General features: G+C 36.3%; 2 protein-coding genes across 3 annotated transcripts; both read left to right on the top strand.

The window, feature by feature from the left end:
• The first annotated feature begins 4244 nt into the window (after positions 1 to 4244).
• On the top strand, positions 4245 to 7702 carry LOC135074195 (NEDD8-activating enzyme E1 catalytic subunit). Of its 2 annotated transcripts, XM_063968495.1 has the most exons (8): positions 4245 to 4298; positions 4390 to 4497; positions 5578 to 5923; positions 5995 to 6155; positions 6227 to 6395; positions 6471 to 6720; positions 6889 to 7108; positions 7434 to 7702. In XM_063968495.1, the coding sequence occupies exons 3-8, from the start codon at positions 5586 to 5588 to the stop codon at positions 7646 to 7648; spliced, it is 1353 nt and encodes a 450-aa protein (XP_063824565.1). In that variant the 5' UTR covers positions 4245 to 4298; positions 4390 to 4497; positions 5578 to 5585; the 3' UTR covers positions 7649 to 7702. The 2 variants fall into 2 exon arrangements, with proteins under 2 accessions (XP_063824565.1, XP_063824564.1); XM_063968494.1 differs by lacking the exon at positions 4245 to 4298 and having other exon boundaries at positions 4305 to 4497.
• A 3764-nt stretch (positions 7703 to 11466) lies between these two features.
• Positions 11467 to 12963, top strand: LOC135073957 (signal peptidase complex catalytic subunit SEC11A). Its single transcript, XM_063968227.1, has 4 exons — positions 11467 to 11630; positions 11712 to 11971; positions 12439 to 12616; positions 12799 to 12963. The coding sequence occupies exons 1-4, from the start codon at positions 11583 to 11585 to the stop codon at positions 12847 to 12849; spliced, it is 537 nt and encodes a 178-aa protein (XP_063824297.1). The 5' UTR covers positions 11467 to 11582; the 3' UTR covers positions 12850 to 12963.
• The last annotated feature ends 1164 nt before the right edge of the window (positions 12964 to 14127 follow it).

The following is a 14127-nucleotide window of genomic DNA, read 5'->3' as shown; positions in this document are numbered from 1 at the left end:
TTATATCGCCGCGTCGTTGGTGGTTCAATGTGCATTTTGGCTGCCATTTTCCGATCGAATCGAATCACTGGTGACGCGGCGACTGACATTAGTGAAAACTTCACATTGGTTTGCGATGGCATTTTGACTAGACCCACTGGGCTAGCATCAATACCTGCGGCCTTAAAAATAGTTCTTACCCAATTAGCAATTACTGTCCTGGAAGCAGGCTTCGCCTTACCTTGGGTTGTAATAAAAAGTTGCTGAAGTGAGCCTCTTCTCGTAGCTGATAATTCGATGACCTTATGTATCCAATACACTGGGTCCAACATTTGATTTTCGTGGGGGATCAGCTTCCACCCCGATTGCTGATGCCGGGTGGTGTCAGTCTTCGAGCCAAAAGTTGGCCATAGTATAATATTGGAGCCGTCATGCTCCAAATGATCAGAAGACACGTTTAAAAGTGTCAAATCATGAATACGTCTACCTGACACAAGCAATAAAATCGTTGCACAGCGTCGGTTTGCCTCGAATAAAGAGACAACTTCTGGATTATTGTCTTTAAGCCACTGGACTACAAGCTGCGGATCCCAAATTGGCACTTTTTTAACTCTTGGTCGTGTAAGTGTAATAGATTTTAGTACCTGTCTTACGAAGATGTCCTCGCTTAATTTTTTGCCTACATGAGGTTCGCATATAGTCGATATTACCGACTTGTGCAAATGAATTGTAGCAGGCGCCAATTTCTCTGTCAAATGAAGATGTGCTAGAAACTTTGCCAGGTCTTTAGCCAAGGGAGTTGACACTATGACATTATTCTCCGCGCACCATTTCACCCAGCGGTTCCACGCCGGTTTATATGATAACGTCGTAGACTTACGCCAACCATTAAGCAGCAGAGCCTTTTCTTCTACAGTCCAACTCTGGAGGAGAGAGTCCCAGCTCCAATCAACCATGCTTCCAGAATAAGGTCCTCTACCCTTGGAAGTGAGTAACCTGTGGTCATGTCCACTAACGTCTCGCTCAGGTTCTGAATTTGAACTGGCCCGCTGAGGGCTCTGTTCTGGAGGTCTGGTCTCCAAAACGATTTCGGCCATTTTGGTGCTATCACTATGTATAGGCCGCTGCAACTGTTCAGATGAATTAATACTCGTGGTATGAGAGACGGGGGTGGAAACACCCACCCTAGATTGTAATTCCACTGCCGGCTGAAGGCATTGTGAAACTCCGCTCTCTTGTCCCACGGGTCCATCGACACGTAGCGCTGAACTACGTGCGCTCGAAAAGATGCAAAAAGGTCTATCTGTGGAACACCAAATGTCCGAAATAGTTCCGAAGTTACCTCTGGCAGGAGATGCCATTCCGGGATTGGTTTCCCTCGAGACATGCGGTCCGCGATGCCGTTGAAGCATCCCGGTAGGTGTTGACATATGACTACCATCTGTAAGTCCTGGATGAGTTGACATACCTCTCGAGTCTGTGCCATTAGCATTGGAGATCTCGTCCCACCCTGGTTGCGTAAGTAGGCCATCGCCGTCGTATTGTCCGATTGGATCAAAAGACAGGCACCGTGAAGGTCGTGTGCACAGGCTGCTATTGCCTTCTGGATGGCAACCAATTCCTTGATGTTGCTGTGCCAGCGCTGTTGATGAGGAGCCCACTGACCCGACAGGTGAGTGTCGTTCAGTAGGGCACCCCAGCCCTGATCTGATGCATCGGTTACAAGGTGATGTGTGACCTGAGGTAAGTGAATTAATGAGTGTTCGCTCACCGATCGACGCCACCATTGCAGCTCCTCTATTACTTCCTTGGGTAGGCTGTGTCGTTGCTTTGGATGTCCCTGGCGTAGGATTCGTAGGTGACTCTGAAACAAGCGGCAGTGTAAACGACCTTGAGGGACTACATAATTTGCGAAGTTCAACCTTCCTAGTATCGATTGGGCTTCCCTCAATGAGCATGTTTTCCTCGTTAAGAGTCGCTGAAACTCCACACGAAGTTTTAGTACCTTCTGCTGAGGAAGGTATTTTCGATTTGAGGCCGTGTCCCATCGAATCCCTAAGAACTCTAGGTCCTGCGTGGGGCACAATATAGATTTTTCGAAATTTAGGATCCAACCTAGTACTTGAAGTAAGTGTACTGCAGCCGAGGTCTGCTGCTGAAGCAGACTTCGGCTCTGGTTCACAATCAAAAAATCGTCCAAATATACTACTACCCTCATTCCCACTTCTCTTAGCTTTTGGGCTAAAAAATTTGTTATCATTGCGAAACATCTTGGTGCGCATGCTATACCGAATGGAAGACATGTCATCTGGTATAGTTTTTGCCTGAAAATCAATCTTAGGAAGCGTCGATGACTTTGAGCTACATTCACGTGAAAGTAAGCTTGTGACATGTCGATTTTTGTCAACCAATCGCCTGGTTGAAGGAATTTGGGTATCTCGAAGTGCGACACAAGATAAAATTTCTTTACCGAAATATAATGGTTTAGGCATTTTAAATTGAAAATTGGTCGATATGATTGATCCGTCTTCTCTATTAGGAACAACGGTGAAACAAAACTGGGACTCACCTGAGCTGGTTCGATTATGTTCGAATCGATCATTTTTTGCACTTCTATACACATTTGTGGGGTATCCGGAGTCTGATAATAATTTAGATTTGGAATAATCAGCGGGGGCTTTTTTACGAATGGTATTCGAAAATTTGAAATCATATTCAAAATCACCTTTGGAGTTTTTAGAGCTACCCACCTCTCGAGAAAATGTTTCAAGCGCCCTGCTTGAAACACTCTCGAGTCAATCATAACGACGTCTTTTGGAATCTCCGCCGTGACGTCGTCCACTAGATTTTTTATTTGAGTCATAAGAGTACTTTCGTTTTCCTCGCGATGACAAGTCTTGTTTTGAACTCTGAACTGATGATCCGTTAGTATTTCCTCGAAAGGAGGTTAAATATTGATTCTTTGGAGCAAATTTTGGAGGTTGTCCTTTAAAGGAAACATTAGTTGTTTTTGCAAGTTGGGGTTTTTGAAAAACTTTTGTAGGACCACCCTCTTTCTCTAGCAAAGAATTAAATTGATCCGGCTGAAATAAAAATTCCGGAGATGGTGGGATCTTTTTGAATTTATCAGCCGTGAAGTTATTTGAAACCGATTTCAAAAGTTCAGTTCGTCGATTGTTAATGATTGAAGCTCGTTTTCCGCAAATAATTTGCATAATATTGTTAGAAATTTCATTGTAATCCTTATCCTCACAAAATAATTCCTTGATTTTAGCACTAAATTCATCATAGGAGACGGACTGCAAGTCCTTCACCCAAGTCAACAATTGAGTAACATTATTTTGCAACATTCCTCTTTGTAAAAGTATGGCATTTGATAAAGCCGCGAACGTGCGTTCACATGAGGGTAGAAATTTATTTTTATCGTATGGTTTCAAATCGTCGTTCGTTTCCAACTCGACAAAACCAGGTTTAGATAAATAAGATTTTTGTGTATCAATGAAATTAATGTTCAACCAATCAGGTGACCCAAATAGTTGCAATGAGTTAATGATGTCAAATCGATCCTGGTCAGTTTTACCAAAACCAGATTCTTTTAATGTTGTTTGCAAGGATTTTAAACAAAACTCTTTACTACCCTCATTTTGCAATTCTGTTTCTAAGGTGGCCGTGGGTGTACTATCTGTAGCACCCGGCAAAATTGATTGATTTGGGATTTCGTTGTTTTGAACAATATTATGCATAAAATTCGTTAATACTTCAACTTGGTTACACAAATTTTCTAATAAAGTATCGGAATTGTGGTACTTAGCTCTTTTTGCAGAATGCCGCCAATTAGCCCGTTCTATCGAGCTACTTGAAGAAGAGGAACTTGTTGATGGTGCCCTCCGTCTTCTTCGCCTCTTCCGGCTCCTTTCAGCATCACCAGACGATGAGGCGTCCATGTTGAATATTTTTTTCTGAATAAACTGACAGGACTTCCTCTTAACCTTGTTAATCCTGCGAAGTTCAGCAACGCAATGAGCGATGGACGGCCGCCATGATGGGCGCCCACACTTGGTGGAGGGGATGATTCGCGCGGTTTGTAGTCTATGTTGCAGGAAAAAGGGCGGGAAACCAGTGTTGCCAGACGAAAAAACCTGTTAAAACGATGAAATCAGCAATAGCTCTCTCACCCATTCCCCCGGACAAGGCGAGGAAGCACAATGCAATTTTGAGCTACATAATTACAACTCTATTGATCAATGACGGATCACGGATGACACTTATTTTGACAGTGACAGATGTTATTCTTCTTCATTTTGTAGTGGACGTTTTGTGTAAGATAATTATTTAGTAAAATTATTAATAACATGCATAATCATTTGTATTTAATAGCAACCCTTCGTAATGTTTCTGTCTGTGTTGTAGCTACGCTGGTGATTCATAGCCTATAACATACTCTTAGAGCATCTTAATATCTGAAAATTTTCGCCGGTGTTGCGGAATTCAGGCTGGTGGAACTATAACAAAAACTTGGTAAGTATTGGGTTAGATATTACCAATTCCTTAACCCTAGATAGCTAACCTTCCGGCGTACCCTGTTTAAGCTAACCATCCGTCGAAACGACGGGTATTAAAAAAAGATTATTTTTTGGACTAAGTAATTTAAAAAATCTGAGTTTTTTTTTACAGTTTGGTTCCTTCATATGTTTGTGAATAAATGTGCATTATTTAAATTCACCTTGTTTATTTATTAAATTAAAATATTTTTTCTTAGACCTCTAAAGAAATTGGAAGATTTTGTAAATAACCACTTTGACATGCAATATCAATGAAAATTTTAAATAAAATAATCTGTTTTTTTACTTAATATGGTACGTAAAAACATTAAAAGTAATAAAATCATAAAATATTTTTTTTCTTTTTAGCGCAAGTGACACAAAAATCAACTTTATGTTTACCGCATATTTTGATATGATATAATGCTGATTTTTGTAATTTCCGAGGGAACGGTATTTGAAATAATTGACGAATCACGTTCCACGTCTGAAGACAAGTCGGGTGGTGGGTTTACATAACTTTCCTCATAATATGATGGTTAATAATTATGATTACTTTGCACATCATCTTCCACCAGAAAGTCTTCGGACTCACGGGCAGGATTAGCATCCAGGGCATCGTTAGTAACTTCTTATAGTAGTAGATTTATTATTTTATCGTTTTTTAATGAAAACAAGATGAAAATCTAAAAAAATCTCAAATTTATTAAAAAAATGTATGCAGGCACTCGAACTAAATTACTTACGGTAAAGCTAACCATCCGTCGAAACGACGGGCAAAGATCAAATATCTTAAAAACTATAAAACTTACCTGTCCACTGTCTACACCACTGCAAAGGACTCCCGGGCCTCTGAGTTGGCTAGTCGAGACAAAACGTTTGGACGTGGCATTAAAAAGTTAGAACGTTATTTCTTTTCAATGCCCGTCGAATCGACGGAGGTTAGCTATCTAGGGTTAAAATGGCCCTAATTTTTCTGGGCTTGTATTTAATAAATAATGTAAAAATGCAAAGTTTGTAATTCCTTGATGAAACCATTGATTTGAATTGTTCACAGATAAAAAGATGGCTTCTGGTGAAACACAGACATTAGATTATCAGCAAAGGAGATGGCAACATATCAGGAAGTTGTTGGAGCGCTCGGGCCCATTTTGTCATCCAGATTTCGAACCATCTGCTGAGATACTAGAATTCATTATGAACTCCTGCAAGGTTCTTGTTGTAGGAGCTGGGGGCCTTGGATGTGAATTGCTTAAAGATCTTGCATTAATGGGTTTCAAGAAAATTCACATAGTAGATATGGACACAATTGAACTTTCAAACTTAAATCGGCAATTTTTATTCAGAAAAAATGACATAGGTCTATCTAAAGCTAAATGTGCTGTTGAATTTGTTAACAAAAGGTGAGGAAATCGTGGCTGCATTATTTGTATTATTTTATGATTCATATTTTTGACACATTTTTGTTTTGCAGAATACCTGGTTGTGAAGCAGTTGCACATCATTGTGCTATTCAAGATTTGGATGAAGGATTCTACCGTCAATTTCACATTGTGGTCTGCGGATTGGATTCTATTGTAGCCAGACGCTGGCTGAATGGCATGCTCATGTCATTACTTCAATACAATGATGATAGTATGTCTTTTTCAGATTCTATAGACTTGAGATGATTATGAGTCTTATCGTTAATATTTGACAATTTTCAGGAAGCTTAGATCAAAGTAGTGTAATTCCTCTTGTTGATGGGGGAACTGAAGGGTTCAAAGGAAATGCTAGGGTTATTCTACCTGGAATGAGTGCTTGCATTGAATGCACTTTAGACTTATATCCACCTCAGAAAACATTTCCCCTGTGCACAATTGCTAACACTCCAAGGTAATAGATACATTGTGTGCATTTCCATCTAGATGTTTAAAACAACTTATACTTATTTTTTCACTTTTTTTTCAGATTACCAGAACATTGTGTTGAGTATGTAAAAGTAATACAGTGGGCTAAGGAAAATCCTTGGGGCGAAAGTACACCACTGGATGGTGATGATCCACAGCATGTAGGTTGGGTATTGGAGAAGGCTCAGGAGAGAGCCTTAAAGCATGGTATTACAAATGTAACATACCGGCTCACACAAGGTGTTCTCAAAAATATCATACCGGCTGTTGCTAGCACTAATGCTGCCATAGCAGCCGCTTGTGCTACAGAGGTATGTTAGAAACATTTTTCTAATTTTCTAGCATAAAACTAACTTGACAGAACATGTTACTACGTCTAGATAGATTCACTGTTGGTGAACAAGACTATCATAAAATAATTTAGTTACACCTATTCCATAAGTGAACAATGTAGGTACTTACTTTAATGCTTTTGGCAGGTATTTAAACTGGCAACGTCTTGCTGCACAAACATGAATAACTATATGGTATTGAATATGGCTGATGGGGTGTACACATACACCTTCAATGCGGAGCGGCGGGCAGACTGCGTCGCTTGCAGCAATACCACGAGGGTACTGGAGATAGAATCTGACGCCACCTTACAAAGAATTTACGACAAGCTTTGTGAAGATCAGGCTTATATGATGAAGAGCCCTGGTTTGTATATTTACTATTTCAAAATCTTCTATTTGTACTAATTATACAGGGTGTTAGGTAAATGGGTATATGAGCCGACACTACATATAAATGGTATGGTGAAGTCAGAAATTTGATATTATCATATTATTTTTTAAATTTTCATACAAAATACATTTTATAAAATCCGATTTGTATGAAAATTAAAATAATTAAAATGAAGATATCAATTTTCTGACTTCACCATACCATTTATATGACCATGTTAACATTGGCTAGTGTCGGCTCATATACCCATTTACCTAGCACCCTGTATGCATTCATTCATAACAAAATCTTCTTTCAGGTATAACTACAGTCATAAATGGTCGCAATAAGACACTGTACATGTCTTCAATTAAAAGTATTGAGGAAAGAACCAGGGATAATTTAAAAAAGAAATTATCTGATCTTGGTCTCTTTAATGGAGCTGAAATATTAGTTGCGGATATTACAACTCCTAATACAGTTACAATAAAATTGAAATTTTCGGATAATATTGATGTTGACATGTCGCGTTAAACTTTTTCCAATATACATTTTCCTTAATTGCAATAAAAATCTATATAATCAAAAGTTTTTCCTTTGGAGAGCTGCGGTAGCGCCATCTTTGAAAGTTTTGAAACAAAATGTTCGACCTTGGCGCACTGTATTTTTCTCTAATCCATATCTGTGGTATTTTTAGATCGAAAATGCTAAAATTTTTAACGAAAACGTAGTAGTTTAAAAAAAAATTGAAAATATGAAAAAAATCGCTATGGCAACTATTAGTATTTTCGATTTACAGTGCGCCATAATATGTTTTTGCTGGTTGTGTATGGCAAAACACGCGCTAGAAACCGTAAAGATACAAACCCGACTTTACCTATTTTTCATAGACAAAACATTATACTATAGCCTAGGTGCACACGGGTAAATTTTGTCACTGTGACAGTGTCTCTCTTTTTCTGTCATTATACGTGCGAAAGAGACAGGTATACTATCACGGCGACAACAAGAACCGTGCGTGCGTAGCCTAAGAGGTAAAGAGCTCATCTGATAATGAGCTCCACAGAGCCCCGATTACGGTAATTTTTAACGTCAACAATCCAGACACGCTTCTCGATTCTGCGATACGATTGGTCGTTCAACAGCGTACGTCAGCTGTTTTGACCAATCGTATCGCAGAATCAGAAACGCGTCTGGATTGTAGACGTTATAAAAGTTACCGTAATCGGGGCTCTGATATGGATTAGAGTAGATACAGCAAGTTGATCGTCAAAGCGTGCCATTCCGATATGTCCAAATGGACATACATGGTCGAGTGATGTTCATGTAATCCGATTACAACAATCGGTTACGATGATTTTACGAGGACAGTAGTACGAACACGGTAGAAAGAATAAATTATTAACGGATTGAGAATTGTAATTAACAGCACAAGTAACAAATAATTAATTAGAATAAAGTAGCAGTAGAAGAAGTATAAAGTAGCATTGTTTTTAATACATATCCTGCGATGTACTCTTAAGAGTTATAGGTGTACCAGAATCTCATGGCAAACAAAAATATTGGAAAAGTGTGTTTTTCATATGGCCATTGTCTATGGCTTTATTGTCACCTGTCAAAGTAAATCAAAAGATCTGTCAGCCGCTGCAGAAATTTTGTAATCTCTTCATGCCTATTTGTTATTTTTGTGAAAAAGTCGAAAAAGCTCAAGCAAATCATATTGTTTTCAATGTGTATTGTAAAATAAGGCATAATTCAAAGGCAATCTTTGATTTTAATGCGCGTCGTTGAGTTGACAGTTAGTTGGAGTGAAATGTTTTGATACTTTTAGTTTATTACCTAACTGCGTCAGAATGAGGGTTATGTTTATTTTTATATTATTCTTACCTAATAGCTGCTTTATCGGGGTTTTCAGGTGTATTTCATACATTGGTGCAGAGGAATAGTGAAAAAGTTATAACTATGTAAAGAAAATTGAAAAAGATTTCATTAAGCAAGTTTGAGTAATTGAAATGCTGAAACAGCGATTTATGGAATTTTGTAATGCCACCTGGAGGGAAAGTAGGTACCTACTCTTAATATTGTAGATAGAAAAAATTTCTCAAAGAAAACACTCCTTTATTTTTGAAAAGAAATAGAACTGCATTCAAAGATTTCCAAAAATTTGCTTGCCACACCCGGGAATCGAATCAACTAAAATCTGTTAAAAATTACACCCTGTATTTTTATTACATCAATCGTTAGGGTTAAGTACAAGGATGAAATATCTCTAACAAACTTGATAAATCAAATGAAAGGAAAACCATGAAATCTTAAATTATTTTAATAATATTACAGAAAATTGTATGGTATAGTAGTGAATTTTCGAAAAAAATTCGAAAATATTTGAATGCAGTTCTCTTTTTTTTTTCAAAAATAAAGGAATGTTTTCTTTCAGTAATATTTTCTATCTACAGTATTAAGAGTACTTTCCCTCCATGTGGCATTACAAAATTCCACCGTGTATAAATAAATAGTTAAATAAATACCTCTTCAACTTGATCATCTATTGAAGAACAAGAAATGCAAGTGGAGTTCTTAGAATCGTTTTAAGGTTCTGAATGAAATGATAAGTTATAAATTAATATGATACACAATAAAATTATTTACAGTAATATACGGTTTACTTATTTTTCAAGACATGTTTCTATGTTAAAAACTCGATGTGTAACAACATTCTTTATACACATCCCTAAAATGTATAAGGTAGGCATTCGTACTTCATGTTCATTAATTATTGTCATAAATAAAAAAATAAACAGTATTAAGATCGTTTAATCCAATTTCCCCAGTATTGCACTCATCAAAGTTTATTTTCCCCATTTGCCATGAGATTCTGGTACACCTATAAAACCATGGTCCCTGTATGTGGTGCACTCATACCGATCCCAAGGAACCGTACTTACTCATAACAATAAGACACACACTGATGCATGTATTCATGCACTTGACAAATGTATGTCTTGAAACGCTGGTAGGGTAAAAAAACTAACGAGATTTGACGATTTGTAAGAAATAATTTATTTTAAAAAGGTAAATAAAGATTTTGGTTTTGTATTTAACAAATTATCAGTTTTATCGGAATTAATTAATTTTCGAATCGAGTCACACGATATCATTCGATGACTTTGCAAATGCAGTACGATGATACGATTACTTTTACGTTGCGGCAATCACTAAAATTCGCTAAAATGACATTAATGACGTTTAAAAAGTGGCACGCTCGGCTTCATAAAATTTTTGACACATGCTGCATCTATCCATATCTGTGGAGTAGATACAGCAAGTTGCTCGTCAAAGCGTGCCATTCCGATATGTCCAAATGGACATATCGGAATGGTCGAGTGATGTTCACGTTGTTAATTGTAATCCGATTACAACAATCGGTTACGATGATTTTACGAGGACAGTAGTACGAACGAACACGGTAGAAAGAAGAAATTATTAACGGATTGAGAATTGTAATTAACAGCACAAGTAACAAATAATATAATTAGAATAAAGTAGCAGTATAAGAAGTATAAAGTAGCATTGTTTTTAATACAGGAAATAAAAAATATCGGAAATAGTTATCAGAGAAATAATGACAAAATCACAAAATTTTAACACCAATCCTTCACTAACCAAATGTCACATTATCAATAAGGTTTTGAATTATTTTATTAATAGCAATATTTTTAATTTCTTTAAAAAACATTAGTTTGATCAACCGCCCACAAAAAATCATTTAAATTAAGTCGTTTAGAAATATCTTCAAAACTAGGTACCTGACTTAGCTTTTTATGAAACTAAACGTATTGGGAAAACTACGCATTATTACATTTATTAAAAATAAAAAGCTTGAGTTAGTCCTTATTTTATGAAACTAGGTCAGGTACTTACTAGGATATTTAAAAGTATGAAATTAAGTATGAATTACTAGTACTATTTAACATAATGGAATAACGATCACTACTTTGATATACGCACAATAAAAATATGATTTGCAAATTAATAAGAAAAATTATAATATAGAATTTATTTTAATCCACAGTTAGACTAGCTATAAATAACAAAATATCAGTTTTATCGATATTAATTGATTGTCGAATCGAGTCACACGATATATTTCGATGACTTTGCGAATGAAGTACGATGATACGATTATTTCTACATTGCGGCAATCACTAAAATTCGCTAAAATGACACTAATGACGTTTAAAAAGTGGCACGCTCGGCTTCATACAATTTTTGACACATGCTGCATCTATCCATATCTGTGATGAGCTCAAACGGCACCACTACCCTGGTAATAAAAAAAAATTGTCTATGGTTGTTATCTGACGTGGATTGTCGAAGTGTCGCTCGATTTGTCGACAACAGGGAAAGGCGAATAACCAAACCAAAAACTTTAGTGTTAAATTCAACGTAAAACTATTAAATTATCAAAATGTTGGACAGTTTATTTGATGATGTTAAGCGCATGAACAAGCGACAGGTATGTTTCTTACAAAAATCGCGTCGTTTACAGTTGTTTTATACCGGTTGAATAAAATGCAATTTTTTCCTTATTTTCCAGTTCATTTATCAAGTTTTAAGTTTTGGTATGATAGTTTCGTCCGCTCTGATGATATGGAAAGGTTTGATGGTTGTAACTGGCAGTGAAAGTCCTATTGTAGTGGTACTTTCTGGCAGTATGGAGCCAGCATTTCACAGAGGAGATCTCTTATTCTTGACGAACTATCCTGAAGAACCTGTACGAGTTGGAGAAATCGTTGTCTTCAAAGTTGAAGGAAGAGACATTCCTATTGTTCATAGGGTTTTGAAACTTCATGAAAAGTAAGTATATGATAAATGAAAAAATCAAGCATTATTTTATTACATTTTGTTAAAACTATAGTTGTAAATGTTTATGTGGCCTGCAGAGGTTATGAGTTCGATTGTCAAAATAAGTCTTAAATGCAAATCAATTTCATAAGTAAAAGTACAGACTGCGTTATGATATTTCTCTAAAGTATACCTATTAGGTAAAGTTTTCAAGCCAAATACCTGTGTGACCTAATGAGGTTCCTGAACTTCATTCAAAAATGTTTTAGTAGTTTTTGCCTACAATATATTGTAAATAGTTTCTATTACATAGTTTTAACAAAGTTTATTACATTTATAAGTGATCTATCATTTATTTTATATCTTATATGCTCTATATTTTATGATAGATATCCATAGCAACATTATTTAACTATCTGTCTCATAATGAGAAGCTCTAGTTTTGGTATTTTTAACGTGTGTTTTTCATACAATTCCAGGAACAACGGCACTGTAAAGTTCCTAACCAAAGGTGATAACAACAGTGTTGACGATCGAGGTTTATACGCACAAGGTCAGCTCTGGCTCACCAAAAAAGACGTAGTCGGCCGTGCAAGAGGGTTTTTGCCTTATGTGGGCATGGTTACTATTTATATGAACGAATATCCAAAGTTTAAGGTAATTTCTTTTGTTATAATATTAATTTAGAATATGTGATAGCAATGTAAAAATGTATGTCATAGTGAAATTGTGAACTCCGTCAGTTATATCGCGTGTGATGTAATCTAAATTATATCAGTTTAAAATCTTCATTTTAAAAAAGGTTTAATTTAATAATAATGTTGTTTGCTTTGTTTCAGTTTGCTGTTCTGGCATGTTTAGCAATTTATGTGCTAGTACACCGAGAGTGACCACCATACATGATGAGAAGCGTTGTTAAAAATGCTGTATGCTCCTTGGATGAGTTATATTGGCGTTGTGGATGTAATTTTATGATTAAATGAAGTTCTCTCTAGTTTAAAGAATGTTTATTTCGAAAATAATTTCAAGATTCTTGTAATTATAATAAATCAGAGAAATCGAAATTAGAGAGAAGTTAACATTGTTTGAATATCTACACTCGACATCAAATAAATCGACCCTCCCGCGACAAGCACTTTCAAACGTATGCATCCCCAGTTCCCACCAATATTGGCACCATTTAAAAGCTTAGTTCTAAACTTCATTTCATTAAAGGATCCCAAAAATGTGTCTGTAGAAGAATCCAGTCACTTCTTCAAAAATAGGTAGTTACGCTTGAGCCAACTTTTATGGCTATAAAACTGTTAAGTTGGGATTAATCGCTATCCATCTGTTAAAGAGGATACGTGAGATCTTTATTTGGTTTTATAACCATAAAAATTGGTCTAATTGATCCCAGAGGTGAGCCCAAAGTGAGGTCTTTTTTCAAGTCACATTTATGGTATATGTTAATCATTTATTAAGAAATGAAATGTGTTTTTCTTTAAGGATATTTATTGGGCTTTCAAATAACACCAATATTGTTGGGGTACCATGATTGTGTCGGAAGAAAATCTTTTAAGTTCGCGTCGCGGGAGGGTCAAATAAATCATTTGATGTCGAGTGTATTAATCCTGAAGCAAACATGCCAATTAGCTTGTGTAAAAAAACTTAACTCTTTACTATCAATTTCGTAAGAGTAATAATAAATAAATTATAAATATCCTTGGAGATTTTACACTGCGCTATCCAGTCCCATACTAGCACTATGGGTAACAGACAATGGGTAGACAATATGGACATACTTAAATGTTTTCTTTTGTCTTGTAAATGCATATGTATAATATAGGTATCTGGGATAGTCATAGTCATAGGTAGTAATTTATTCCATATCGGTTCAGTGGTTTAGGCGACTAGGCGTGAAAGCAAGACAGACAGACAGAGTTACTTTCGCATTTATAATAATAGTATAGATAATATTCAGCATGTATCATACATTTTAGCTGTAAATCTCGATCTCTAGTATACCGCTACACATGTTTTAAATGGCATTACAATGTGAAATTTTACTATTGCCTAATTTCACATTATAAAGTTTAGCAAAAGTAGAGTAGTTGCTACGTGCTATTTTTATGACGTGCGAGTATCATAGTGCGACCTACACGTGGAGTAAATAGTGACGTCTTGGA

Source organism: Ostrinia nubilalis, chromosome 8, assembly GCF_963855985.1.
Source record: "Ostrinia nubilalis chromosome 8, ilOstNubi1.1, whole genome shotgun sequence".
Lineage (NCBI taxonomy): Eukaryota > Metazoa > Arthropoda > Insecta > Lepidoptera > Crambidae > Ostrinia > Ostrinia nubilalis.
This window is presented reverse-complemented; position numbering and strand designations above follow the sequence as displayed.

Bases quoted from the DNA above. Each gene is read 5' to 3' on its own strand.
- LOC135074195 (XM_063968495.1), top strand. From the start codon at position 5,586: ATGGCTTCTGGTGAAACACAGACATTAGATTATCAGCAAAGGAGATGG. The intron at 6,156-6,226 runs GTATGTCTTTTT...GACAATTTTCAG, and splicing joins ACTTCAATACAATGATGATA to GAAGCTTAGATCAAAGTAGT. The intron at 7,109-7,433 runs GTTTGTATATTT...ATCTTCTTTCAG, and splicing joins TTATATGATGAAGAGCCCTG to GTATAACTACAGTCATAAAT.
- LOC135073957 (XM_063968227.1), top strand. From the start codon at position 11,583: ATGTTGGACAGTTTATTTGATGATGTTAAGCGCATGAACAAGCGACAG. The intron at 11,972-12,438 runs GTAAGTATATGA...ATACAATTCCAG, and splicing joins GTTTTGAAACTTCATGAAAA to GAACAACGGCACTGTAAAGT. The intron at 12,617-12,798 runs GTAATTTCTTTT...GCTTTGTTTCAG, and splicing joins ACGAATATCCAAAGTTTAAG to TTTGCTGTTCTGGCATGTTT.